At 39.7% G+C, this 26062-nt stretch overlaps 1 protein-coding gene across 6 annotated transcripts in view; it reads right to left on the bottom strand.

Moving 5' to 3' along the window:
• ATP2C1 (ATPase secretory pathway Ca2+ transporting 1) overlaps positions 1-20186 on the bottom strand; it is a 68267-nt gene extending 48081 nt beyond the window's left edge. Inside the window, exons 1-2 of one of the 6 annotated variants that reach the window (XM_065627280.1) lie at positions 3758-3844; positions 3037-3187 (exon numbers count right to left, since the gene is read on the bottom strand). In XM_065627280.1, coding sequence (XP_065483352.1) covers positions 3037-3042 — 6 coding nt within the window. In that variant the 5' untranslated portion in view covers positions 3043-3187; positions 3758-3844. The other 5 variants (XM_065627281.1, XM_065627279.1, XM_065627283.1 and 2 more) reach the window with 5 other exon arrangements.
• Between the last annotated feature and the right edge of the window lie 5876 nt (positions 20187-26062).

Below are 26062 nucleotides of genomic sequence, written 5' to 3'. Positions count from 1 at the left end.
TACTTACAGCAAGTCTGGCCTGAGGGTTTTTTACCAACTTTCTACATGATTTTGGGAAAATATTTTTGGCTTACAGGTGGGAAAACGTTACTCTGATCTCTTCTATTAAGCACTTAATGATGTGAAAACAAATGCTACAGAAGGTCTTGGTAAGAAAATAGTACTCCTATTTAATAATTCGTACTTGTAATCATAGCCTGACCTCAGAGCAGAGATGCTCAAAGTTGATGTGACCTAAACTGTGTTCTCCAGTTTTCTACTAAAAGGCAGAATTCTACAAGACAATCCTCAGGAGAATAAAGAACCTGTCACACTCTAAAGATGGTGATAAAGAAAAAAAATCAGACTACAATAACAGAAAATTACTTAAAACAGCCTAAAGGCATCGATGGAGAGAATCAAAAATTACACAGCCTAGTTTGCACTCAGAGTTATGCTGTATCTATGCAAGTTTTCTTTACTACCTATACTTTAAGAAAAAGCTCCATTTATGGAAAGAAGCCACAAATTCCACCTTTCCAAACAGAAATACAAACATCATTCCTCTAAGTCACAGTTTTACTGAGATAAGCAGAAGTCTTCCTATGGTGGGAAATTCTCTCTCCCCATTACCATGAGACGCATGAATTTTTCACGGAAGTTTAATCCTCCCAGTACACGTGAGAGGAACAAGGAAGCCTTGGGACAAAACATTAACCAGCTTAGAGTAAACATACAATACTGCTTATGAAAACTGAACTAACACAGGAAAACATCAGTTTTCCAAACCATCTTATCACTTCCCAAACTTGAATAATCATCCAAATACAGGAGGGAAAAAAAAAATCTGCCATCTCTTGTTCAATACCAAAACTAAAGAGAATTTTCAAACACAATCTTGCAAAACATTTTTATATATATATGTATATGTATATTATCTGAAATCTTTGTTCTACAAGATTGGAAAATACATTAAGGATCCTCTCAGGAGTGCTGCAAAGTTCCAATATGAAAGCTGCTATTCTCTAGCTGTCTCAAAATGTCAACTGGATAGAAAAAGAAGAGTTCAGAAATACCGAGAACACCCAAAGAGACAGCAGAGAGTTGTAAATATATATGCCAGTCTGTAGACTCAATTATGAGACGGGGGTTGGGGGAGTAGGATGCAGAGGGGAAGTAATTCACATGTTAAGAGAACCAACTCAGCCCTTTTATTCATACTGAAGTTTAGCTTTCCTCCTACCCCATTCTGAAAGCCCTCAACAAGCCATAGCATTTATTTCTGCCTTTGAAATACACATCTGATCATCTTTTATTTTTCCCCCAGATAAAGCTTTTTTTAAAAATAAGTTACTTCTATCATACAAATATTACTAATTTTTAAACATAATTTCTTTATTCCATAAGAAACTTAAGCAATGCCATCTTTGTGCTATCAGCATTCAGAAGAATTAGAACAGGTCACACTATCATACACAACTTGATTATAAACTACATCTATGATATACTATTTATTTGGTAATACAACTAAAAGGCATTAAAAGTCTTTCTGCCATTTTAGTTTTGGCACACAAATATCAGACAGCTACTTCTTTTTCCTCTAAGCATTATTTCTATTCAACGGCATTATTATCCATTTTGCTTCCCCTGCCCCCAGTGCTGCACATTCAAAAATCGTCTATTTGCAATGCAGTGACTGAAATGTAAAGGCACAGACACTACTTCTACCGGCTATCTAGCTTCCCAAAACAAAGATCAATCTTCTAGAAACGTTCCCCTGCCCTCCAAAACTCCTTCTGCCTGACAAGGTCCATGCTCTTTATTACAAATATTCAGCTGGAAGACATGATCAACAGAATTAAGAAAACTCCAACATTATTTTAAAGTTGGAAAAGGGTTCTGAAATGCCAGATTATGAGAAACTAAATAGTTTTCAACGCAGGTTGGATTTCACTATTATTACAACTTTCCAGTCATGGAAGACAACCATACTTCAAAACAGAACAATATCCAATGATAGAAAATAATTTAGTTAGTCTACCACACAAACTCAATCCAGTTCTTCATTCAAGTCAAACTATTAAAAAAAGCATCTCTATTTTCAGAATGGGGTGAGAGGAAAAGGAGCTCCTATGTTTCACATTACAACCTATAGCAAAGGAAATCCAGCAGCCACCGAAAAAAAAAAAACATTTAACATCTTCAAAGAATACCGATGACATAAGTGGGGGGTGGAGGGGGGAATCGACGGTTCTTTTCTTGCATATATAGTAATAAAAATAACACATTTCAGAGATTTTCAACACCTAGAGTCAAACAGAACAGAAAAATCGGTGAGGCGCACAATCACTAGCATCCCTGCAAAGGGGCTTTTAAGGCTCCCTGAGCATCAACTGAAGCCCTGCATAGAAAAACTGAAATAACTCCCGGATTAAGTAATTTCCAAACTAGACAAGAAGGAGAAAGCACAAACAGAGCAATTTCTTTCAGTACACAGAGTTTCCAGCTTTATACTAGATCTTTCAAGTGGCAGAACTCAAAACTTGAGTGCCACGTTTAAATCAAATACTGTTCAAGAGAGCAAAGTTAAGTCATTTTTAAGAACATAGAATATGCACAAAAATACTTCAACACAAAATGCAACTAATGCTTCTCAACTTAACCACGAAAGACAAAATTTGACAATATAATCTAAGAAAATACCAAGCAACTAATGCTTAGACACCCCATTCTAAATAAAACAAGAGATTTCTATTCCAAACACGCAGAGCGCTAAAGCACTCAATAGATGTTCGGAATATCTGTCAAGCAAAAATAAAATCTGTCTGATCGTTAGTTCAACAAGCAGCAGTACAAATAAAGAAAAACAGCGGTCCTACAATTCTTAAGCTACAACATGCAGACCAAAACTCCTACCACGAGATTAAGGCACCAGAGCAACCCTGCAAACCCCTGGAACGGGAAAACATACCCACGCACCAGTAGGAGTTGTCACCAAATTGCATGCAAAAATCCTCTTAGCTCCAATGAAGTCAGTGACTCTGATGAGACCTTTACCTTCATTTTCCATCGAAATTGTACTTGAGTCGATAGTTACAAAAGTCTTTAGCGACAGCAGCGCTGGAGCGGGAGCTGAAAGGTGAGGAGAGAGATGCCCCAAGATGCCAGGCAATCACACCGCTCCCTCTGCCCCCACCTGCAGCAACATCTGCAAGAGAAACCAGCGCTAAAAGAGGAAAAATATGATAATAAAATTTCTTTTTTTTTTTTAAAGTGAACCCTATAGATCTCCACTGCTTTCCACTGGCCAGCGCGGAGCAGGCACAGGCACGGAGGGACCCGCAGAGCTGTCAGAGGCCACCAAGGATGAGGATTAGTTGCCCAGCAGCGCCAGAACCCCGAGCAGCAGGAGCAGCAGCAGCGCGGCCGCTCCCCCCGCGCCGCCACCAGCCGCGTCCCGCCCGGGGAGGGGCTCCCCACGGAACGAACGCCCCGCACCTAAAAATAAACCCTCACCCCAAATAACCCTCCTCCCCCCGCCGCCCTGTCCGTCTCCGCAGCGCCGGGCGGAAGGGGTGCCGGGAAGGAAAGCGGCGGCTCCCCGGAGCTCGCCGGCCCCGGCCGCTGCCCGCGGCGACCCCCGCCCCGGCCCCGCCCGCTCAGCCGCTGGCGCAGGCCGCCGCGGGCAGCGGGGCGGAGCGGGGTGGGAGAGAGGCGCAAGCGGCAGCTCCCTCAGCGCCGCCTCGGCCCTGCCGCCTCGCCCCGCCGCGCCTCTCACCTCCGTGGCTCGGGGCAGCGGCACGGCCGCATCCCCGGCTCCGCTCCGCTCACTTCCGCGGGCGGCGGGAGAGGCAGCGGACGGGGCGGGGCGCGACAACGGAAGGGCGGGCGGATCCCCCCCCCGCTACGCGCCCGCAGCGGCGCCTGCGCCCCAAGATGGGGGCGCCGCTCCCCGCTGGCAGCGCGGGGGGAGCGGCTGCTGTGTCCTCCCACCCGGCGCCGGTTGCGCGGGCGTGAGCCGCAGCACGGGGGCCTCGCAGGGTCCGCGGCCCCGGTAGAGAGCAGCGAGCCACGGAAATAAACGTGTTCAAACGCCGCTGTTGGGAGCTCTGGAGGTGTCCCCAGCATGGGCGGCTGTGCCCCGCTCCGCGGCGCCGCCTCGCCTCCCTGCCCGGGCAGAGGACGCGCGTTACCGTGCGGAAGATGGGAGCCGGGAGCCGGGCCCCGCCGGCCTCTGGGCCAGGACCGGGAGCCAAAGCCTGCGGGCCCTGGGATGGTGGTGGGGACACAACCCCCCAACACCCGCTGTCTCAGAGTGTCTGCGAAGCAGAACTTGTATGAAAACGTGTCTCACAGGGAGTAGCCGCTATTTTTAGAGTTACAGTACACCCAGGCTAGATTTGTACTCTAGTTAGTTTCAAATTACCGAATTACTATATCATGTTCTTTCAAAAAGTTACGGGAGGGGGGGAAAAAAAATTAAGACTCAATACAAAATCTTAAACGCTTCAGATGACTTTCACTTTTAAAACCTGGCTTTACCAATCATGTAACCACCAATGCTTACCACTAGTTAAGGGCTGTGCGGGAAAAATGCTTTACCAGTTATGTTTACCTAAACAAAGGTGTATACGTATTATTTGAAATACATATTCAAATATATTGTTTGAAAGTATAGTTCCAATGCTGAGCTCTAGGGCTGGGGAAGTTTTAAAATAAAGGTAATTTCCACCGAGGTAACAAATTTTACATTTAAGGTATGATGCACAGCACCAGTAAGAACAAAATGGCTTTTGACTTTCAAGGTCAAAATCTAGTGGAGATATGCTAATTGTAGGCTTTACACCCCATTTCTAAAGGTGCATGACAACATGGACTGAGAAATACAATTGCATTGACATCTCATGATTAACGACCTGTCACCCTGGCTTTGTTTTTCCTAAGCAGCAGAAGAAACCAAAAATCAGTCTTTGTCAGTTCATAAAACGTATTTAACGGAACTAAATTTTAAACATTTTAATTAAATCTCCCAACCCATAATAGCATGCCTCTTGAATTACTCAGCTAAACAAGGTGAAATTAAAGAACCTGTTTTCCTCTTTTGAAGCTCTTGAAGATAAATTTGTTCCAGTGCTAAATTAAGATTAATTTGTCAATATATTGCAAGAGGTAAAGAAGAGTTACAAGTGCTGATTTAATGTATGGGCCCTAGATATTTGCATTCAGGAAAATAAGATGACAGCAAGCTAGTTAATTGTTGGAGAGTAGCTAATTCATAATTTCAGACCTGTCCCATATAGTTGCCATGTTACCTGAATATCTCCATTGTTACTCCATGAAGTATCCCACTACAAGTAGGTTGCACTGTCATCATAGCAATGCCTCTTCTACAAGATACTGCTGCTCTTAACTTGTTTGTAAGGCAAGCAAAGAACCATGTTGTGGTTGTGACACTAGTTATGATGCCTCAATTTCAACACAAAAGTGATGCACAATAACTCATTAGGAAAAATGTTTAGTTACTTTGTTAAAGGAGTTAGATCCTGCTTTCAATATCAGATGTTACCATTAAATATGAAGAACTTAAGTAAATATTTTCTTGAAGGGAAAAACATAAAGCCTGTAGGTCCTAATACTGTTTACATCCACAATATATTTGGATTTATTTACACTATGCTATGAGACGTTTTGGGGAGGAGATTGGAAATGAATTCTTGAATGTTACTGAGCTTGTTCAGAACTAGAGCTATTGAGATCCTAAAGATCAGTGACAATACTGCCTACTAAGAAACATTCTTTGTTCAGATGTCTTAAAAGAGGAGAAGTCAAAAACAAGCCCTACTGTATAGTGAGAACTAAAAAAAGCTTAATCTCTGGGGTTTAATCTCTTTACAGTAGCATAGCTTTGCCAGTCACACAAGTCTGTGATGCTGCCAGGCAGCTGGGAAGCGCCCTTTCTGTTTTATATCAGGACCACACCATCCTTCACAGTTATATTACTGTTTCTGCCATACTCCACACCTACAAACAGTGGCTGTTTAATAAACAGTGCTCAAAGTGTTTTATCTCCATCTGCTGCTGAATATGGGGTTTTTTTAAAAAAAAAAAAAAATGACCTTAATGCAAGCTTGATACAGAAGAGTATTAGGACAGCTCTAATATCTTCAGGAATCCTCAGAAGTGTGCGGCAAAAGCATTATTTGGCAAACCACAGCAACATTATTATGATTGTGGAGGTAAAGTCTGAAATTAAAAAAAAGGCTTCGCTTACAGTAACCAGTTGTAGCCATTTGTACTCACAAATTACAATAATACTCATTTTACATTTTTTAATCTTTTAAAAAAATCTGGCAATAAGATGCTTATCTGAATAGCCAATGAGCAAATGTATCTAGCCACAACTGAATAATTCCAGTGAAAAAAACATATACAAATTAGAAGAACAATTACAAATTCAAATATGGAAGGCAAAACAATCTCTAAACTTCACAGTTAGAATCTCTTTTTTTTTTTTTTTTTAATAGTACTTGAAAGGATATGCAATATTGATAGGTTTTCAGGAAAAAAGACTGAACACCCTAGTTGTTAGATCACCAATTTTCTCTTTCTAGTTCACAGACCTGAAAATACTTTCTCAGAAACAGTGAACCTGCTGATATTAGGTTTGCGTTTAGGAGGGCAGGGTTTCAAGAGCATTCAGTGCCACCTTGAGCAGCCCTTGGCCCCAGGCAGTCACCTTACCTGGGTGTGTTATCAAGTTTAAATGCCTTGCAGCACACACCTTAGTGTTCTGCATCACCAAAAAAAAAAAAAAAAGAGTTCATGTCATCCTGTCACCCCACCACCACCCTGTCCCCTCATCATCCTTTTCCCCACAGAAGTCTCATAATTTACCTCCCGTTGATGCTCAAGTCAGACCGTACTTTCTGCAAGTGGCCTTCAGCGGCAAGGGAACCACCAGATTATCTCAGAACCACAACCTCAAACTGCCCAACAACCGAGTTTATGTGGGAACTGATTCGTGCCCAGAATAATCCAGCAGATAGTAAATACAGACTTTTCAAACTGAATCAGAAGGGGTTATGCTGGCGCAGCCAAGAGGGTGGCACAGGTATAGGGAGCATAAATAGGTACTGCAGCTTTCATTACTTTCTGTGCTGCCCTAGGCCTTCAAGGCTGAAAACTAGTCATTTGCTAAAATGGTTTAGTGGTGTGGTGGTTTGTTTGTGTGGTGTGGTGGTTTGTTTGTGTTGTTTGTTTTTGAATAGTCAACTGTAAAAAAAGCACACTCAGCTTCTATACGAATCTAAAGGCCGCCCAACAAGTTGCTTTTAGTTGCCTTTCTACTTCTTCAGAAGAATTGAGAGCTGCTGGAAGTATTGGAAAAATGAAAAGGTGATAAACATGTGATGTTCCAGAACTTTCCTTCCAACTGATCAATGGTACTAAGGGAGAATTCAGTGTAATGGCATTAAACAGATAGGCCTTAACCTGCAGCAAGTTTGTATGCAAGCTTAACTTCAAGTTTGTTTGGATCACAATCAATTTAATTTCATCTTCACTATTCCCTTGTGCTACATTTTACTACTACTTGTAGTGCTGTATTTTAAACATCACAAGGATACCTATAACTGCATGGTTCACAGATGGGACAGCTATTAAACAGGATTCTGTTGAAGTCACTTTTCAGATCATAACATGACTCAAAATACCTGTTGCTCCAATGTCAGCTTCCAGATCCTTTTAAAGAATCCTTTTAAAGATTAATTTGTTTAAATTCTGTCAGTGTTGAGTAATCCTTAATGAAGTCTACTACAAATTTTGTTAATCTCATGAGAAGGTTATTTATAAATAAGAGAAACCTTTTTCTGAATCATAACATCATGCTTTCTACAGCACTTCAGTTTGGGGCAGAAAAGGTTAATATGTGATCCTTCTGACAAAACTCATATCTCAACTATTTCCTTACCTCGCTTTAGGTATAATTCAAACTGCCCTCATACACCAAGCACAAATTAGCTTTCCTGGAAGAAAAAAATTACTTTCTGGTAACATGGACTTTCATTTGATTTAGCCTCATTATTTGTTGTCTTTCATCTTGATGTCAAAAACTCACCAGCGCTTTTACAGTCCTCTACAAGGTACTTGTATGACTGGAGTCAGGACAGGGGAGGGATGATACTGGAGCTGGCATGTGTCAGTGGTAAAGCCTGCATTGCATATTTCCTCCCCGTAATCCTTTCTATCTCTGCTGTTCAACTGATATTGATAGAAGTAATCACCTCATCTCAGAACAGATTTCTGCAGAGGAAAATCCATGGTAATTCTACGTAAAGCTTGAATGTTTTTATATATGTGTGTGTGTGTATATATATATATATGTATAAAATCAGTTCACAAAGTTTAAAAGAGGAGAAATGATACAGTTTTCCCAGAGGAAACAAGTACTCATTTCATTTTACAAATCTGAGCATGTTAGGATGTAAGAAACACAGCTACATTCTCAAATTACCTTAGCTCAGCCCTGTCTTGACACTGTGCAATTATGCTAATTAAGGAACTTCGGTTTATGGCAGTCTTAAATTAGATTTCACTGATTTTTGAAACACCATTACATTTAACCCTCTCATCCCATCTCTAGATAGCATCCCTACTAATGTTCTACATTCAGAGAGGTGGTGCAGCACCACAGCATCTTAAGTTCATGTAAAAAAAAAAAAAAAAAAAAAATCAGGCTTTTGTGATTCTCCTTTTGCTCAGTTCTATCCTTCCTGTGTGCTGGCCCTGACACTGTCATCTCTTGGTAACCCAGTACAGGGAGACTGGTCCAGCCAAGGAGGAAGCCTTCCTCAAAAAAGGTGTTACCGCTGAACTCCCAGAACTGGTGTGGGAAGGCAGGACTACGGGAGCTCCAACCTTAAATCGGTTTGAACTGTTATGAACATACACTCTCGGGGCATTCAAGACAATCTTGTTTAACCTGTCCTCCAGGGAAAGACTAAATTAATTCATTTTCTGACCATAGCACTCAGCTGTTGTCTCAAACCTGTATTTCATCTATACTTTTCTTCTCAATAACTTCCATCTCTCCCACATATTCCATACTTACCTGCCATTCTCTTCCTTCAGCTGCATGATTTTGAAATAGTTTAAAATATTAACTGCATATTCTCCATCGAGGTTTCCTCTCCCTTCATTTAGGGCATACAGAGATCTTCAGCTGTTTCTGTTTTACCCTCAGTGATTGTTTTCAAAGCTGACTACTCCTGTAAAAGCTTCGCTACTGAAGTGGAAGGTCTCAGAAATGCCTCTATCCTATCTTCTGAGGCTTTACAGTTCCAGAAAAAAAATCCTACTCAGTTTGTGAAGTAAAGAGCTCGTTTCCTGTTGCCTGTAAAAGACAGCCAAGAGAAGACACATCCAAGGAGATCGTACTCTATAATTAGAATATGCTGTGAAGCAAGTTACAGTTGGAAGCCTTAGCAGAGGTGGGCAATGTGCCTTGTTAGGACGTCTGCTACAGGACAAAGGCGCCACTCAATCCTCTGCACCATCACCTGCAGCTACAGCCGTGCTGTGGCCTGAGTACAGCAAAAGGTGGAAAACTGCTCCCCAATAAAGGTTTATGTCTTGCCAAAGAATTAATGCAATTCTTTAAACAGGAAAGCAGAGCACACCGTTTAATTTCAAAATATTTCGGTTACATTGTAGTAAGATGTCTGTGGTGGAGAATAAAGATATTTCAACAGTGAAACTACAAACAGTTAAAAAAAAAAACAGCAGTAATGAAGTACTTTAGTTTGAATTGATTCAAGGCTAATGTGCCAAGAATTTCAGGAATGCTGCATACATTACAGACAAGTAATCTTGCCAAGTCTCTCAGCACTTGGAAATTCTTTTTCAAGACTATTGGTGGGGGTAAAATGGGGGGAAGGTAATAGTAAGGAGCTGGCAGTTAGCAAACAGATGTTTACATAGTTACAAGATTTCAGCTCCTGGCAAGAATAAGATAATTTGTTTGATAAAACACCTAGGTGTAATGTGTTGGACTGTGTAATTTTATTCAGACTCAGAGCCAAAAATTTTATCAAGTGAAAGCATGCAGTAGCTTTTCAGGTTGGGAGAAATACACAACAAACTTTTGTTTTAAGGGAGAACTCCCATTCCACTTTCCTTTTTCAGAATTACTGCTATGTGAATGTAAGTGAAAGCCCAGTGTTCAGAGGACTTTTTACTCCCTTATATCTTAAAAAAAAAAAAAAAAGTGGTCTAAGGTCACATTTTTAAAGCTGGAAGATGTTACTGATAAAAGCAATTAATGTAGTGTGCTTCTATTGAAACGACATGCTCTAGTGTAAAAGACCTCTAACCTTAAGATAAACCCAAGTGGTGAATGGAAAGACTAAATCTGTATTCAGGTGCACTCTTAATGAACCCCAACAATAAGGCTGCAAGGGGAGGAGGAAAAACAGTACACACAGCTTACATAACACGTAGAAACTTAGTAAAGTACACTTAGTAAAAATACCCAAATTTAACAGAGTTGTTCTGACCTGGTTCCCTACCCAGCTACACAAGCTTGTGCTAGAACAAAACAGAGATGCTCAGAAGTGTTTCTGTACCACTGCTGATGAATATCAAACTTCAGCACAAGGGAATTAAAAAAAAAAAAAAAAAAAAGTCCATTTCACGGTAGCACAAAAAGCCTCCTGTCTGCCCCGGAAATAGGTGCTCAAATATTTTCTGGCAACATCACCATCTTCAGCCTCTTACACTAAATAATAGATCGCATACACTCAAGTCCATGCAGCATCAAGGGTTAGATACAGCCTCAGCTAAAATTGGCAGGAGTGGATATGGGAGGAACAAACCCTACAGCTGAATCCATGAATTGGGAGGGTATATTCCACCAGCCTGTTGCAATGGGAGGTTTAAAAGGTCCCTGAGGTGCCCCCTCTCTCTCTTCCTTTCAATAAATAAATGACTAACATCAGCTGCATTCTGTGCACTGCAAAAAGCCAAGAAGCACCAGAGGGGGACTTAATTCAAAAAGAGTTGAAACTTGTATCATATGCCCTCCTCCCCACCATCTGGCTAGTGGGGACATTTTGTACAAATTCAGCATGCCACCTGCCTATTCAGAAGGAAAAAAAAAAAAAAGTTTTTCATTCAGTAAAATTTTCAGGCATTTCCATCTTTAAGGGCCTCCAATGTAATCCAGATCTATTAAAGAGTTCTGAGGATACAACTGTATTTATAGACTACAGAAACTGGTAGTGATAGATCAGTGAAAATCTTGTTTCCTATAGTAAATTATAACCCTAAAGATTCTATATACTATTTGAAAACTGCCCAGAAGCTGTTTGTATCTAATCAGAGGCATGATTTCTATCATATCTCTTAGATATTTCATATATTTAAGCTGAGAAGATTATAGCATTATCATATTATAAGATATATTAATATATTACTTTTATGAGATAATCTTTATCATATCACATCAAATATTTCTTATATTTTGTATTTCTATGATTCCTATCATATCTATGATTTACTTAATGATAAATCTATATGTTTATATCTATCATTAGTTTATCTATCCTTAGGTTATATCTCATCATATATCTATGCAGCTATATATCTTATTTAATATGCTGAACTAAAAAGATATCAAGCTGTAAACATTTCTGATTCATCACTCATTGACTAGTGGAAAATCATCCATCCAGGAGAAAAAAATAAAACTATAATTGAAAGGCTCTGACACTGTAGGAGCAACATGGATTAATGACCAATTACTCATGTGTGCATGCACTGGGAACCAAAACCTTGATTTTCCTACTCTTTAAGTTGCAGAACAGGACTCCTAAAGAACTTTCTGCTGTAGATAAAAATTCCAGTAAACCAGGTGCTTTTAGGAATTTTATATCTCCCGTAATTTTCACTGGAAATTGTTTCCCCTTTTTTTATGTTAGCCCTCAGTGAAAATCGCACACATTGCTATGAAAGACGACCACTATTAAGATTGCTATCACTAATTCAGGTTCCTCCATTTGTCCTAAGGACTGAGTTCAGGCTGTTGTGGCCTATAACAAACTTCCTGTGGATGCAAAGCAAATACCATAAAGAGGCGTGGCATGGCTCAAACACCAGAGAAAAGCTATCACCAAAAGCCTGATTCCTATTATACTGCTGTGTTAATAACATTTGCAGCTCCTGGCCTTTAATATAACTTTTATATTACAGGCTGGATCCTGGAACTGTGCAATTCTATCAAAGAAGTTTGCCCATGCTGAAAAAAGTTTCTAATCCTTTTAGTTGCACAGAAAAGCTTGAAAGCATGACCCTCAAAACTTGGATAGAAAGGCCAAATGAAATCTCTCTGAAAAGAAATCAGAATTTGAAAGGCTAAGTCATTTTTGTAATTGTTGGGATTGACAGTCCTGTTATTTCTAGCATTCAAAAGTATTTTCAACAAGCCTTTTTTAATGCCTCTTCAGCATTTTCTGCTATAATTCATTTTAAAATATGGTAAAAAATAGGGCTGCTACATTTCTGTCTAATTTCATGGGGAGAAGTGTGAATATATACATGTGTTACTGAGTGCACAAGCCCAGTACCTCTTAATTGTAACACATTGAGTACATCTCATAGTGTAATAAGCTAGTTTGACAGGGCACAGCTGAAGAAATTCAATTAAGAAAACAGGAATCACAAGCACCTGTTTTGTTTGCCTGTCTCGGAATTGTAAATGCTACCAAAATTTTGGTGGGTTTCTTGTCTTTCCATGGCATTCGAAATGCTAGCACAGAAGTCCCATAAATTAAATCTAATCCATCTGTATCTGGCAGATTTATTCACAGTTTAAAAAGGGAGGAAACAGTGGGAAGGGACAGAGAGAATTTTTAAATTAAAGTATTTCATTTGTACACAAATAAAGCTACAGTAATGGAGTATATCTTAGTTTTGGAATCTTTTCTCTTGGCCTTCAATCCTCGATGCACTTGTGTTTACATACACTGGTTGTCATCAGTAGCCATTCAGTCATGATACTGGCCTAAGTGAAAGACCTGACCATAACTGATTGAGATGATATCAGTGTCACTAAAAGTACTTAAATGAAAAATAATATTTCAGGAAATGTAACACAATCCTATTTTAAATGCCAACAGTGTAAGAATTCTTCAGCAGACCATCTCATAAACTTAGACTCCAAAAAATAATTAAACATTGCCCATTTAGATGAACAAGTTTTCAACTCCTTAAAAGAAGAATTTGAACAAACCATTAGTCAAGAGCTGCCACAGTCCCTAAGTGGCTAGGTAAATTCTTCAAAATGCTAAGGGACCACAGCTCCTCTTCGCTTTTGACCAAAAGGCAGAAGCTCAACACCTTAAGATTAGGATCCTTGTTTAGCATACTGCTTCCTTCAAGTGGCTTGTATTAGTTGCTGTTTTCTCATAACAATACCAAAACCTGCTCATCTTAAAATGCGTGTATGTAGATAGACACAGCGTGTGCTTGAAAAATTGACTAGTCATGTCTGACACAAAGCAGTGGAGGCCCGGCTTATATTTCCATCATAAAATGGTATTTCAATAAAGATGTTTATCTGAAGGGACAAAACATCCAAGCTTCAATACCAATGATCACATTCAAGAATACAATCTACTTAGTGGGAAGAAAGAAGAATCTGCACATCCCTGGCAAGCCTCATACAATCCCTACAGGAATTTCTGTGTGACTGGAGTAGAGAGTCTAGCTTAAAGCCAAACCAGAGCAAATATGGATTTCTTCTGATGCAGGCTCTCAAACATTGATCCAAATGAGCCAAGAAGAAGCTAATGGGACAAAGAGGATACCTGAGCTACCCATCACTATTAGAAGACAGAGTTTTCCAAATGAATTTGTGAACTGCAAGGAACTGTTAGGACACAAGAATTGTTTTGACATGATGGTGTTAAGCATAAAATACTAAATAACATAATATCCATCAGCCCCAGAGGATCACAAAGTATTTCAGATTCTAGGCATATCACCCTGGGGATACACAGCAATCACTTAGCAGTTTTTATGCTTCAGAACAACAAAGAACAGAAATTAGGGAAAATGTTTCATTAGAGAAATGAGTCAAGCCTCTGTTTAACCATAAAAATCATAGCACCTTATTCATACGAAGCAAGCAGCGCTTTTAATGTGTCATCTCAAATTTAACATATGCATAGTTTTTACATACCAAAAGTATACCACTATTAAACAAACTTACTGAAAGCCATTATAATGGAGTCTTCATTAATAACTATATAGATTTCTTAGTTGTCCTAGTAGAGAAGTACTAAGTAATTTGTAATATCCCCATGTTTCATAGAGTGCTTGTAATGGAAACTTGAGTCAGCTACACCAAATGCATCATTGGACACAGAAATCTTTAGAAGAGCCAAACAAAGCCAGACTACGGGTGCCCCCCCCCCCTTTTTTTTTTTAAACCCAATAGTAGGGCTTGGACTACCACAGCCATAACACAAGCGTTATCTCTGTTACAACACTGGCAATAACAGATCTCATCTCTCATGTACACACCAAGAGACAGCATCATTTCCAGCTAGAGCTTAACTTGTGTGAGAAGGGAGGTACCGTTAATCTCAGAGCAGAGATCAAGTGCCAGCTATTTTCAGCAAAAGCTGATAGATCTTTTACTGGGTAACGTGTCGCATTCAGACTCTTTAGCTGCATCTTCAGTATCTCATCTCCAGGCTGACTAGATGTCCGAAATCTTTCCCACTTGAAGAGCTGATTCCTGCAAAGGTCTTAGGTTGTCACTTGAGAATGTGAATTGTGTCCTTTAAAATGCCTGTAGTCCTATAATTTCAGGAGCTGCATGTCAAACATATGTCACATTCAGTCATGCTAATGTTGCTTGGCATATAACAACTACATTGACAGATGATGTTCAACGGTGCCATTTTGATTCAACAAATGCAGGTTTCAAAGCTGTAAGGAATTATTTCTGTAATCCAGGTTGACTGTATATGTAACAGAGAACTTCTGTCTGTAAACTGTACACAAAGACTAGAACCTCTCATTTATAGAAATCTTTTATAAGCACTTCCAACTGAATTTTCAGAGCATGGGCTGGCAACAGATAAATGATTCCAAAGGTTGAATACTGATTGAAGAGTGTACCATATCTCCTATTTGCATGCGGCCTGCAAGCTTTTTTCTCCTTGATTAAAGGCCCATCTTTTGTGAGCACTGTCTTCCTCAAACAGTTAGTTTGAGATAAGACTTTGACTGTTAAACTGGGCAGACTTGCCCTTTTTGAGGAAAACAAAAGGTACGGCAAAAGAACAATGCACTACGCAAGCAAACAGCTGATAAACTCTGTTAGGAGAACATCCTCACAAGAGGAACTGTACTCTGTTCCTACTCAGACCTTAGAGCGACTCACAAATCTTGCCTGGGCACAGTTAGGACAGTGATCTGAAGGAAAGATAGCTTGATGCAACTCAACATAGGTGCTATTATGCAACTCAAATTAAATTAGAAAGCAGTGATTGAACTGTGAACTCAAGAAAGACTCAAAATATGTTTTCACAGCAGGGAATAGCTCTCCGGTGACAGTCAGGGGAATATCCTTCCTGGTCTCCAGCAGTCTGGTGTCCTGTGGTTGATTGACTTGTTAACTGACTAACCTGCAGCAGGGAATCAACCACTACCAGGTATCCAAGTCGAAGATTTTCTTAGATATGTTCTCCAGGGTAGGGTTTGACCTTTTTTTTTTTAAATACCCAAGAGGTGACAACACTGGCTGGAGCTTTTTAGTACGTGAAGTACTTATGATTATTCTCCCCTGCATGATCTATTTGTTGAAATGCTGCTCTTAAAGGCAGTTTTACGAGGGTGCCTCTCCTCTTACCAGTCTTATTTTCATTAAGTGTGTGGGTTTTTCACACCTTTGAGACTCCTCCTTCCATGAGTTCCGTAGTTACTGGAGGAGAGTGACACATACAGCTCACTTCCTTCAGAAAAGAGGCTAAAAAGGGTTCTGTCAAAGCAGCTGTGTTGCTAAAGACATCCATACTCTCAATGCCAAGCACAACATACAAATTCTGGGATCCCAGAGCTCACTTGGTGGTTTCCCTGAAGGATCAAACCCCATCTGTTAATCCTCATGTATAGAAACTCATTGATGGTATCAATCACTCTTATGCACGAACTGTTAGCTAGAGAAATTATTTTAGCATTCATCTTGTGGCTGCTGTGTAGCTCAAAAATAATTATAAAGTAGTCTGGGCTGGAGAAGCTGCAAGAAATGTCTATTTAAGGCTAGAATTCAGAAGGAAAGCTGATGGTTTCTCAGAACAAAGTGATGGTTCTTCCATTTCTTTAACACTGGTCAGATGCTCTTTGGAAGCTGATTGTAATGAAAAAAAAGCTTCCTGTGGTTTCTTTCAGGGAAAAGTTTTATCTGGATCCAGCTGCATTTTCAACAGGAAGAGTAAATTTCATGGCCATGTTTTGGAAAGAGGTAACCTCGCAATACTCTTGAAAAGTCATTTCCTCAAATGCTAATTCAGGTACTTAAACTAGTAACAACAGCAAAATTTATTTCTTGCTTTGCCACATGAGTCAAAAAGTTACTTCAGGGAAAGGAGATAACTCTCCCAGCATATACACCATTAAACAAGCCACATACATACCTGTATTTTATCGAAACAGAGAGGCCCCTTAAACATCCTGAAATAATAGGACTTTTATGTTTGACAAGAAAATAACTAGCATGTTTATAGCTATACTACAGCTTTATCATCAGGAGCAAACAAAGTTTTCTGATTTAATACTCAGAAATGGGGTTGACTGGGATTAGTCTGCCATGTCATTAAAACCACAAACCCATTGCATAGTCACTGTGAAAAACCCATTTCCAGGGCTACTCGGGTGCTGTTTGGGGATTTCTTGCAGTCACTGCCAAGGCTAAAAATTCACAGGGCTTGGATTTTCCAGCCCTCCAAAAGAAGCTGTAACTGTATCAAAACACGCCTTATATTTTCACTTTCTTTCTGGTGTCTTCCTTTCTATATCTTCTATGTACCTTCATTGTAATTTTTATTTGGAGCTTATTTTTCAAGGTCTACTTCATCTTCAGTGACAGTTCCACATCCTAGGACAGTGTTTCATTCATTTCCCTACTCAGGCTGAATTAACATTGAATATCTCATGCTTTCGAAGAACTTAATCATAACAATTTTTATGGAAAAATTTGATGTATAGAATTAGATAAGAATTACTCTTAAATACATGTTCCCACAATAAATAGCTATACAGATCTAGATAAAAGCCTCACTTAACCAGAATTACCTCCTAAACTCAACTATGCTGTTAAAACGTCACTTACTCTCAAAGAAACTCTACCATACAGCCATAAAACACATTTTCATGTCATTTCTATAAAGCTTGTCAAGAAGCTTTCACATTTTTGTGCTTTAAAACATTTGAGATTGAGTTAAAAATAGGAGAGAAAAATCTTAAAGATCATAAATAATTCCATTATTGGATCATACCGATACTCCATGAAGTCCATGCTCCTGGCCCTGGTGTGTTCAGTAAGAATAATTCCAGAAGGTGGTCCAAGAAAGGAAACATTTAATACACTGCCAATATGGAAACAGTCTTCCTAAACCATACTGTATACCTGAGGCAAGGAAGTTTATCCTTCTTAGTATAAGTCTGGATGTTCTTATCTATACACATGTCCTTCTTATAAGCTGTTTATCTCTTGGCCTTAAGATTGTGTGGTAATGTCCAGAATCTATTGTTTGTGAACAATATGCTCTTCACAGCTTTAGTTTTTACTCAACTATCTGATGTCTAATGATCTTACTGATGATCAGTTTCTGTAAAGTTTCTAAGCAACCAGTAAACAGGGTTTTTAGCTGTCTAGTTTCCAGACCAAAATGCAACTCATTAAAGTGAGCATGCAAAGCTGAGGTCAGATAGAAACCATTACACTTATTTTAATGTTGTATTTCATTTAAAATGTTTGATCGGTGAACAAGTCTCCTAGGATGCATATCTTTTCTGGAACATCAGAGTGAACAGCAGTTCTTCAACAAGCCTCATTACATTCACTGCATAATATCAGGCAATGTAAAAAGAATGAATAATAGCATCACATTCAGTTCATTTTATATTGATAAAGCTTTGTGTCTTGGGACTAACATGCTACTAACCACATGAATGCTTGTTTTGATTAAATGGATTTCTTCCAGCAGTATTAAAGCAGCAGTGCCAGAGGTATATTGCACTGAAGATACTCACATCCTTATACATACAGAATCGTTTAATTTAGCATCAGGTTACAGGTTGCTCTCCAAACCATTCAGTCTCACCAATTAATGTTGAAGTTATAACTGATCAATGCATCCTCTGAAGTTCAGCTGTCAGGACAAACCTTAGCCAGCTCGAAGTTATTAGCCCTGCATACATCCTCTGCCTCTGATTTTTGCCCCTGTGACTATATAAGTAGCACTATGAGCATCAGACAAAAACTGTCTGAACGAGAACATGACAATAGCACTGTTAGCATGGATCCACCATCCCTCCTGAGCTTTAATTTAATACCTGTCCAGATCAGTAATGGGTGAATATTGAGAAAACAATGACCAAAAAACCCTCAAAGATAAAGCAGTTAGTCATCGACTGATAATATTTATTAAAAGGCATTGAGCCAGCACTAAGCAAACAATCCGAAGGACCTACTCTGCTAGATAAAAGAATGTGGTCCTCAGAAATAAAAAGCTTATTCTCAACACCATGCAGGGTAACCTGCTGAGCTCAACTGCACTTTCCACCCATCTGAGTGTTTGTAGAGTCAAAGAACCAAATGTTTGTATTTAGGTGAATATCAGCCCTGCCAACACGGGACAATCCCAAGGAGAGCGATTATGATATTTGTTTAAGCATGTAGTGCTTGAGCTGTTAGCCAGTGTAAAAACATTAGGAGTAAGCAAGAAAATAACGAACACTACTGTACCAGAACAGGAAAAGCAGATATCCCCCTCACCCTCCATCAGTTATAGCCCTGGTACTTTTTCCAAAATATATCACGTCAAAGGAATGTGCCTTTCGTTGCCTGCTGACCTCCCATTTAGAGAAGTATGCTATTCAACATCATTTAGCGCACAAAGAGCAAAGAAGTTTAACTGTTTCGAAGGAACACAGGATTTCGGCTCTTGTTATAGGCTGCTTCTGAATGCTCATCACATAGCTTAATTTGAGCACATACTAGAGGAAAAAGAACAGTAGTTCAGAGATGGCCCCATTCCAGGCTCACCCCTTCTCCCCTCCATACTAAATTGCTTCGATTTCTTTGTGAAACAGGAACAACTTCAGATAACAATTCCTAAGGATATTCATGTTGCATTTAAATCAAGAAATCAAGATCTACCAAAACATTTAAGAAACTAAGTTGCAAGCCCTGCTGCCAAGAATTCAGCCTTTTACTTAACACAGATTTACATGACAAAGAGCGCAAATACTGACCAGTCCCTACACCTGATCTCAGACTAATTAAAATCTCTTAGTAGAGACAAAGCCCTTGCAACACAGAGAACAGCAGAGCTTAAAGTTTATGTCTAACACAAGACTTGAGAGAGGAAGTCTAGTTTATTTTATATGCATATTTAGGAATTCATTTTCTCAAATCTACCCCATTTAGGATAACAAGGAGATTCAAGACTATCGAAAATAAAAGGAAGTTTAACAATTTCTTCAGTCAGCTAGAATGGACATGAGTGATGGAAGATGACCTGGAATTATACTGAAAATGGCTCATGACAGGAGTGAAATATGGATTTTTGTGATCCTCAACAGACAGGCAATGACTACTTAAAGCTTCATGGTCTCAGCCCCCAATTGCTATAAGTGTCCAGTGATTTCCTCAGAGTCAAAAATTATTTGGTCTCAGGGCCAATTTTCTTAAAGTCACAAAGCTCTTATAAAAACTTAAACATAGCCATTACTCCCAGATACTGACATTTAGAAAACATTTCAGCTAAATTTCTGATCCTCTCCCTTTAAGATATAGCTAGGTCACCCACAGGTTTACAGTTGAAGGTGTTTGCGTTTTTTAAATTTGTTTTTACCTTTTCTTGAATCCTCTTGTCCTTCACTGGCGATACAAGTTTCCAAGTTGCATGGATAGGAAGCTTTATGAAATAGGAGAAGACAGACTTGTGCAGCAGATTATCCATAATTTAAGCAATTTCTGTTACTGCACAGTTAAAGAGGCTTCCCCGTCTGGAGTTTGAGATCTGAATGCATGTTTTCTGCCTCTTCCCAAAGATCGGTAGTCCTTGACTGTTGCACAATCCTTTTCTGCAGAGCAGCGGGAGAAAAATCAAAACATCAAATGCCGAGCCTTCAACAAATGACCAGTGTTAAAGTGCCACAAGGGTGGTGTGAGCTGGAGGAACTGAGGGGCAGTTCTACCAAATGCAAATCATTTCCCGGGCAGCATGCTCTAACAGCCTGACTTCTGGTAAGAATATTCTGCTGCAAAAAAAAAAAATCAAACAACAGGAACTAGGTCCTGAATTTTCCTGCCCCTCTTGCTACAAAGAATAAATCCTAATGCCTCTTAAAGCTTGTTTAGCTGCAGTAAAGAGGTTAGTAAACTGCTGTTTCTAGCATATTCCCCCCTCCTCCTCAACCTGTATTTCACTGACTGCACTGTCTGATTTCACTTTTGTTTCGCACACAATCCTGTTATGTGGATTTCAGCCAGATTAATGCTCTCTTTCCTTCTGCATTTTCTAAACTGGAACTGCAAGGCACCAGTTACAGGGCATAACAATTTAAGCCAGATAAAGCTTAGCTGGCAATTCAAGCCTTCGCCTTGAATCTTACCTGCAAACTCATTTCTTTTCAAGTCATTACATTTCGCTTTCTGTGAGCCCTTCTCTACTTTGCACCTTTGATCAGCAGAATAAGAGTTCGCCTGGCTTTTGTAGTGGATGGAAAAGCAAAGCACATTGCCATCAATTATCATCCTAAATTCTTGAGTTTTAGAGTTATGGCAGTTTGGGTTGGTTTTTTCTCCCCCTTTGTTGTTGCTGATCTTTTAAGCAGAAAAGTCCCAGAGAGGAGCTGGGTTCTTATTACAGCGAGGCAATTCAGTCCTCAGTACAACTCCACAGCCATTGGAGATTACCTCAAAGACTTTTAAGTCTTTACTAAGGTATATTTCTGTCCATGATAAATTATTCAGAGTTTGGCTAATACTACAGAATTTGTTCTGAAGCTATTAAATACTGCTGCCAAAGACTAACCAGCCAGGGCAATGTTATGGGCCTCTCACACATCAACATCCGTGGGAGGCAAAAGCAGTAATTTCTTTACCTTGTCAGCACAGTTTGTGGAAAGTGATCCATGTGGTAGGGAAATAATACTGTTTTGCAGGACTCTTCTCCCACTCATCCCTCTGTGTCTCACAGCAATGAAAAAATCTTTCAGTGGCTCCAGGAAAGGATCCAAGACAGAAATGTTTGTTTTCAGCGTTAGCTCATCCCACACTACTCACACATATCCTTCCCTTCAGGTTTGGAGGCTTGACACATTCTGACATTTCATGCTTGGAAACGTGCCATCAACAAATCCATTTTGTGTTCCTGAATGACTGTTTGGCTGCTTGTACTTCAGCCCATCTGTTTGGATGGCACCAGGCCTGCTTACAAGGTGATCTTCCAGCTTCCCTTCCCATCCAGAGACACCAGCCAATTTTGGGCACTCGGCACAATACCTCTCCTGCCCTCACTTTGCTACAAAGCCCTGCTGACTCAGAAACACTGCTTCTGTGCTTTATTTGTTGGCACTTGTGTGGCTCTGACCACCGGAACAGCAGAGGAAGAAAACTGGAGTTGTCAGCGCTGGAAACTGCCAAGTACACTTGTTGCTGTGAAGCCAGGGGAATGTTGTGAAGATCAATGACATTTCAGAGCATGAGAATTTTAATTGCAAACACTCTGCAAAGCCAGGTTCACCATAAGAAGAAAGACAAGGATAGTAAAACTGAAGAGACAAGCCACAAACATGGAAGATACAAGCATGTAAAAAAAAGCACTGAGCTCCATCTTGCTGTAATGGCTCCTTTAAAAAATGGACAAATACTAGGACATATTTGTTTTGTGTAACCTCTAACTTTTATCTCAGATCACAGTGCTATGGTTTATGCCATTCACTGAAAAATCATACCAGGCTGAAGATGCTTCTTTGCAAAGTTCTGAAGTGTGTGACCAAGCTCTTCCAGAGCAAGGGACCACTTGTCAGTACGCTTGTTTCAGGCTGGCCTAACATCAGTGCTTCATCAGCCACCTCTTGTGTGCTGCCTCTGGGTACTTACTGCCAAAAAGGGGAGACATCTGCAGGAATCCAGACGGCTGGAGCCTCGAAAGTGGAGGAGGACATCATCTGCTTGCTACATAGCTTGGCCTTGGCCCATATCAGAATTCTACATTTTCCTTAATACCCCCTTGAATTCCTCAGTGAAACAGAGATGAAATAGTGAAGCATTAAACTAGCTTTCTTAACTAGAGAAACTTGCAATAACAAGAGTAAGTCAGTGGTACATCTCACTAATGTTCTTTCCCCTTCTGCCTCCCTTTAAGAAGGCAGTAACAAGCCAAGGAAAGCAAAGACAATCTTTCAACATACCATGTCAGCTGTCATAATGTTTTAGTTCAAGAGTTTTGGTGAAAAATTCTCTTTCTGTGGTTTAAAATAATGTGACAAAAAATTCCAAACAGGCATTCTGACACCTGAAAGAACAGTTTCTTCTTCTTGTGCCCTGTGTTTTTATTAAAGAAATCCTCGGGCTTCTTATGACATGATATATTTAAAAGGAAAATAAATTTAAACACTTTCACTTTACCTAGGAATGAACCCAATTTCTACCAAAACAATGATCATTATGTGTTCAGAAAACAGCAAACAACAGAGGCTATACCCCTCGGCTCTGACATGGCAACTATCCAGTATCAACAAGGACAGCATTAACTTATTTGTCGATCTAAAGCATATGGTATCAGTCCAAGTGAGTTTAACAGCTCCCACACAGCACTTAGACAACCCCTTCCCTGTATTAAAAAAAAAATCTTTAATGATAGTAAAAAAATATATCACTAACATCCTAAATCTACGAACAGCATCCAGATCCTGTTGTGAGGTAAATAATTCTCTTTTCATTGAGTGAAAAAATATAGAGAAATATATGCATCTTCATATGTGTATGTGTGTAGCCATGTAGATACATATACACATACATACACAAAACCCCCACCCTGTAAACACATTTAATAACGAGCTGATCGACAAACACAGACTTTGTCCCACTACTCCCTGCAAGCTGCTAGTAGCTGGACAGGTAGCAAGATGTAACTCTTGCTCATCGTGAGCTGTTTTGTCACCTTCTCCTATCACCCCAGTGGCTCAGCCAGAGACCTTCATCTTCCAAAACCTTTCATTTCAAAGTTCCTTGGGTCAAGACTTCTCTATTCCAATGAAGCCATGGCTTTTGGATTCTTTAAGCATATCCTATGTGCATAAAGCAAGTATTGTGGTTTGGATTTGTGTACTGTCAGAATAAAAATTTTCTTCCTCCCCTGTCTCCCTCCACCTTATTGCTTTGATAAATAACAATAATGCCAGCATAGCTGTTAGTATAAGATTTTCAACTAATTTAATTTCCTGTTCTTGAGAGCAGGATATATTAGTTCAATTCTAGTTAAAACTCAATCCAGTTCCTTTTTTATTTTGAATGATGCAAACTCTATCTTCAATATGTATCACTGATTTAGATTTTCTAAGATTTTAATGAAATCGCATATTTTTAATTCCATGTCCATTTACACGCTCCCCAGTATAAGACAGACATGGGTGTACTGGAGCAAGTCCAACAAAGAGCCACAGAGATGACTAAGGGACTGGAGCACCTGTCATGGGAGGAGAGACAGAGAGCTGGGACAGTTCAGCATGGAGAAGAGACGGCTCAGGGGGATCTTAATGTGCATAAATACCTGAGGGGGTGGAAACGAAGGAGAAGGAGCCAGACTTCTCAGCAGTGCCTCGTGAAAGGACAGGAGGCAATGGACACAAACTGAAATACAGGAAGCTCCATCTAAATATAATTATTTACTTACTAATCCACTGTAATAGTGGTGAAGCACTGGAACCTGCTGCTCAGAAATCTTGTGGAGTCTTCAGCCTTGGAGATATTCAAAACCTTACAATCAGTCCTCAGCAGTCTTCTCCTTCTGACTCTGCTTTGAGGAAAGGTACTGTACTAGATGACTTCCAGGAGTCTCTTCCAACCTCAGCTACTTTATAATTCTGTGAAATTACAAGCTATTACTATAAAAAAGTCTTAAGCATATGCAAATGGTATCATTGATTCTGCATAAAAATAAGTGCTTTTTAAAAACAGAAGATACAGTTAAAAAAATGTCACCGGTAAACTGATTCCCAAATGTACAGATTCATTGTTGGTGTAGTGCCAAATTATAATATTCAGTTTTACTGCAAGAAAGAATTTACCCGAGTTTTCATAATGCTTCACAAACATAATACAGTACTTTTGTGTAGAGGCATTCACACAGACACATAAATAACTATATATACGACAAGGTATGTTGCACATAGCTTATTTGGAACTGTTTGACCAGATAACTGATCTGTAACTCCTCCTAGACACCAAAGTATCTTGAGGGTTTTTTTTTTTTCTACCTCTCACACATGCATGAAGCAGTTTTCTTTCCTCTTATCTTCCTAGAGACATCTCCTTTCCCAAGAATACCAAATCATGAGAAGCAACTGTCTGTAATGGTACCTCTGCTTTGCCAGGGCCTCAGTCTAGATTAACTCAGTCTTAGAAAAGAAAGACCACAGCTCTTTAAAAAAAACCCAATAAAACAAACAAACAAAAAAACATCAAAAGCAGCACCGATTTCTCAAAACTTCTTTCCTTGGTTACGTTATCCATGTTCACCAGCCTTCTGCAGCAATCAGAAGATACTGTTTTGTAGATGGTAGGAATAGGTTCATTAAATGGTAGGCAGAGGCTGAGACTTCTACACTTATGTCCTGTGACATTTTCCATGACCAAAGCAGCTCCCTCCCATTGCATTTTGCCAAGTTCAGGAACACAACAGAAGTTCGCATCAATAGACCGTATGCAGGGTGCCTGATTAGGTGCCACACGGCTGGGAGGTGGATGGTCAGTGGAGCACAGTGTGCTCATGGTCCTCTCAGAGGCTGTGTACACATCTCTATCCACTCTGCATCACTTTCAGGAACTTATTCCTTTACCATCTAACCTTGAAGTCACAATTAAAGAGTTTATTTCACATGGATAACAGGTTGAAGCCTTACACTTGTGTTGCCACACCAGAAACACAGAATAGATATCCTTATGGGCACCGTCCTACAAATAACCTGCCTTCTACTCTCTGTACAGCCAGGAAAGCTATTTGTCTTTTTAAAGCTCCATGGTACTGGGATTTGTGCCCCATTTGTTACCCACTCTCCTAAGCTCTTCTCTGCATTACCAACCTCTAATCAGTAGCCTTGCATTTTATAAAGTGTCACCCTCTAGTGCATTAACATTTATCTAAATTAAAATCTCACCCTATTTAAAATTTGCCTCTTACTCTAAAATCTCTTGATCAATCATTCTGTAGCTACAGCCTGGCCTCTACAAATTTGATCAATGCACGCTTCATTTTATCTTCCAGATTGTTTAATAGAAACCTTAATTAGTGTTTTCATTAATTAATACCAGACCCAATACTGATCCAGAGATGTCCCCTTTGATAGCTCCCTTGCCACTGGTGTTTCATTGTTCATTATTCTGACACTGTAGCCCAGGCAATTCTGTATTCATATTACAGGATTATGAAGCACAGAAAGGCTTTTTTCCTACCAAATTCCTCCTGAAGGAGCTTCCCACACATAGCAACAAGAAGCCATGGTAGAGTTAGATAACACAAATCCACTGTATTTTGTCTACTAAACACATAATATACTGCAGACT

Source organism: Caloenas nicobarica, chromosome 2 (genome assembly GCF_036013445.1).
Source record: "Caloenas nicobarica isolate bCalNic1 chromosome 2, bCalNic1.hap1, whole genome shotgun sequence".
Classification (NCBI taxonomy): domain Eukaryota; kingdom Metazoa; phylum Chordata; class Aves; order Columbiformes; family Columbidae; genus Caloenas; species Caloenas nicobarica.
The sequence above is the reverse complement of the archived record's forward strand: the minus strand, read 5'-3'. Positions and strand labels throughout refer to the sequence as shown.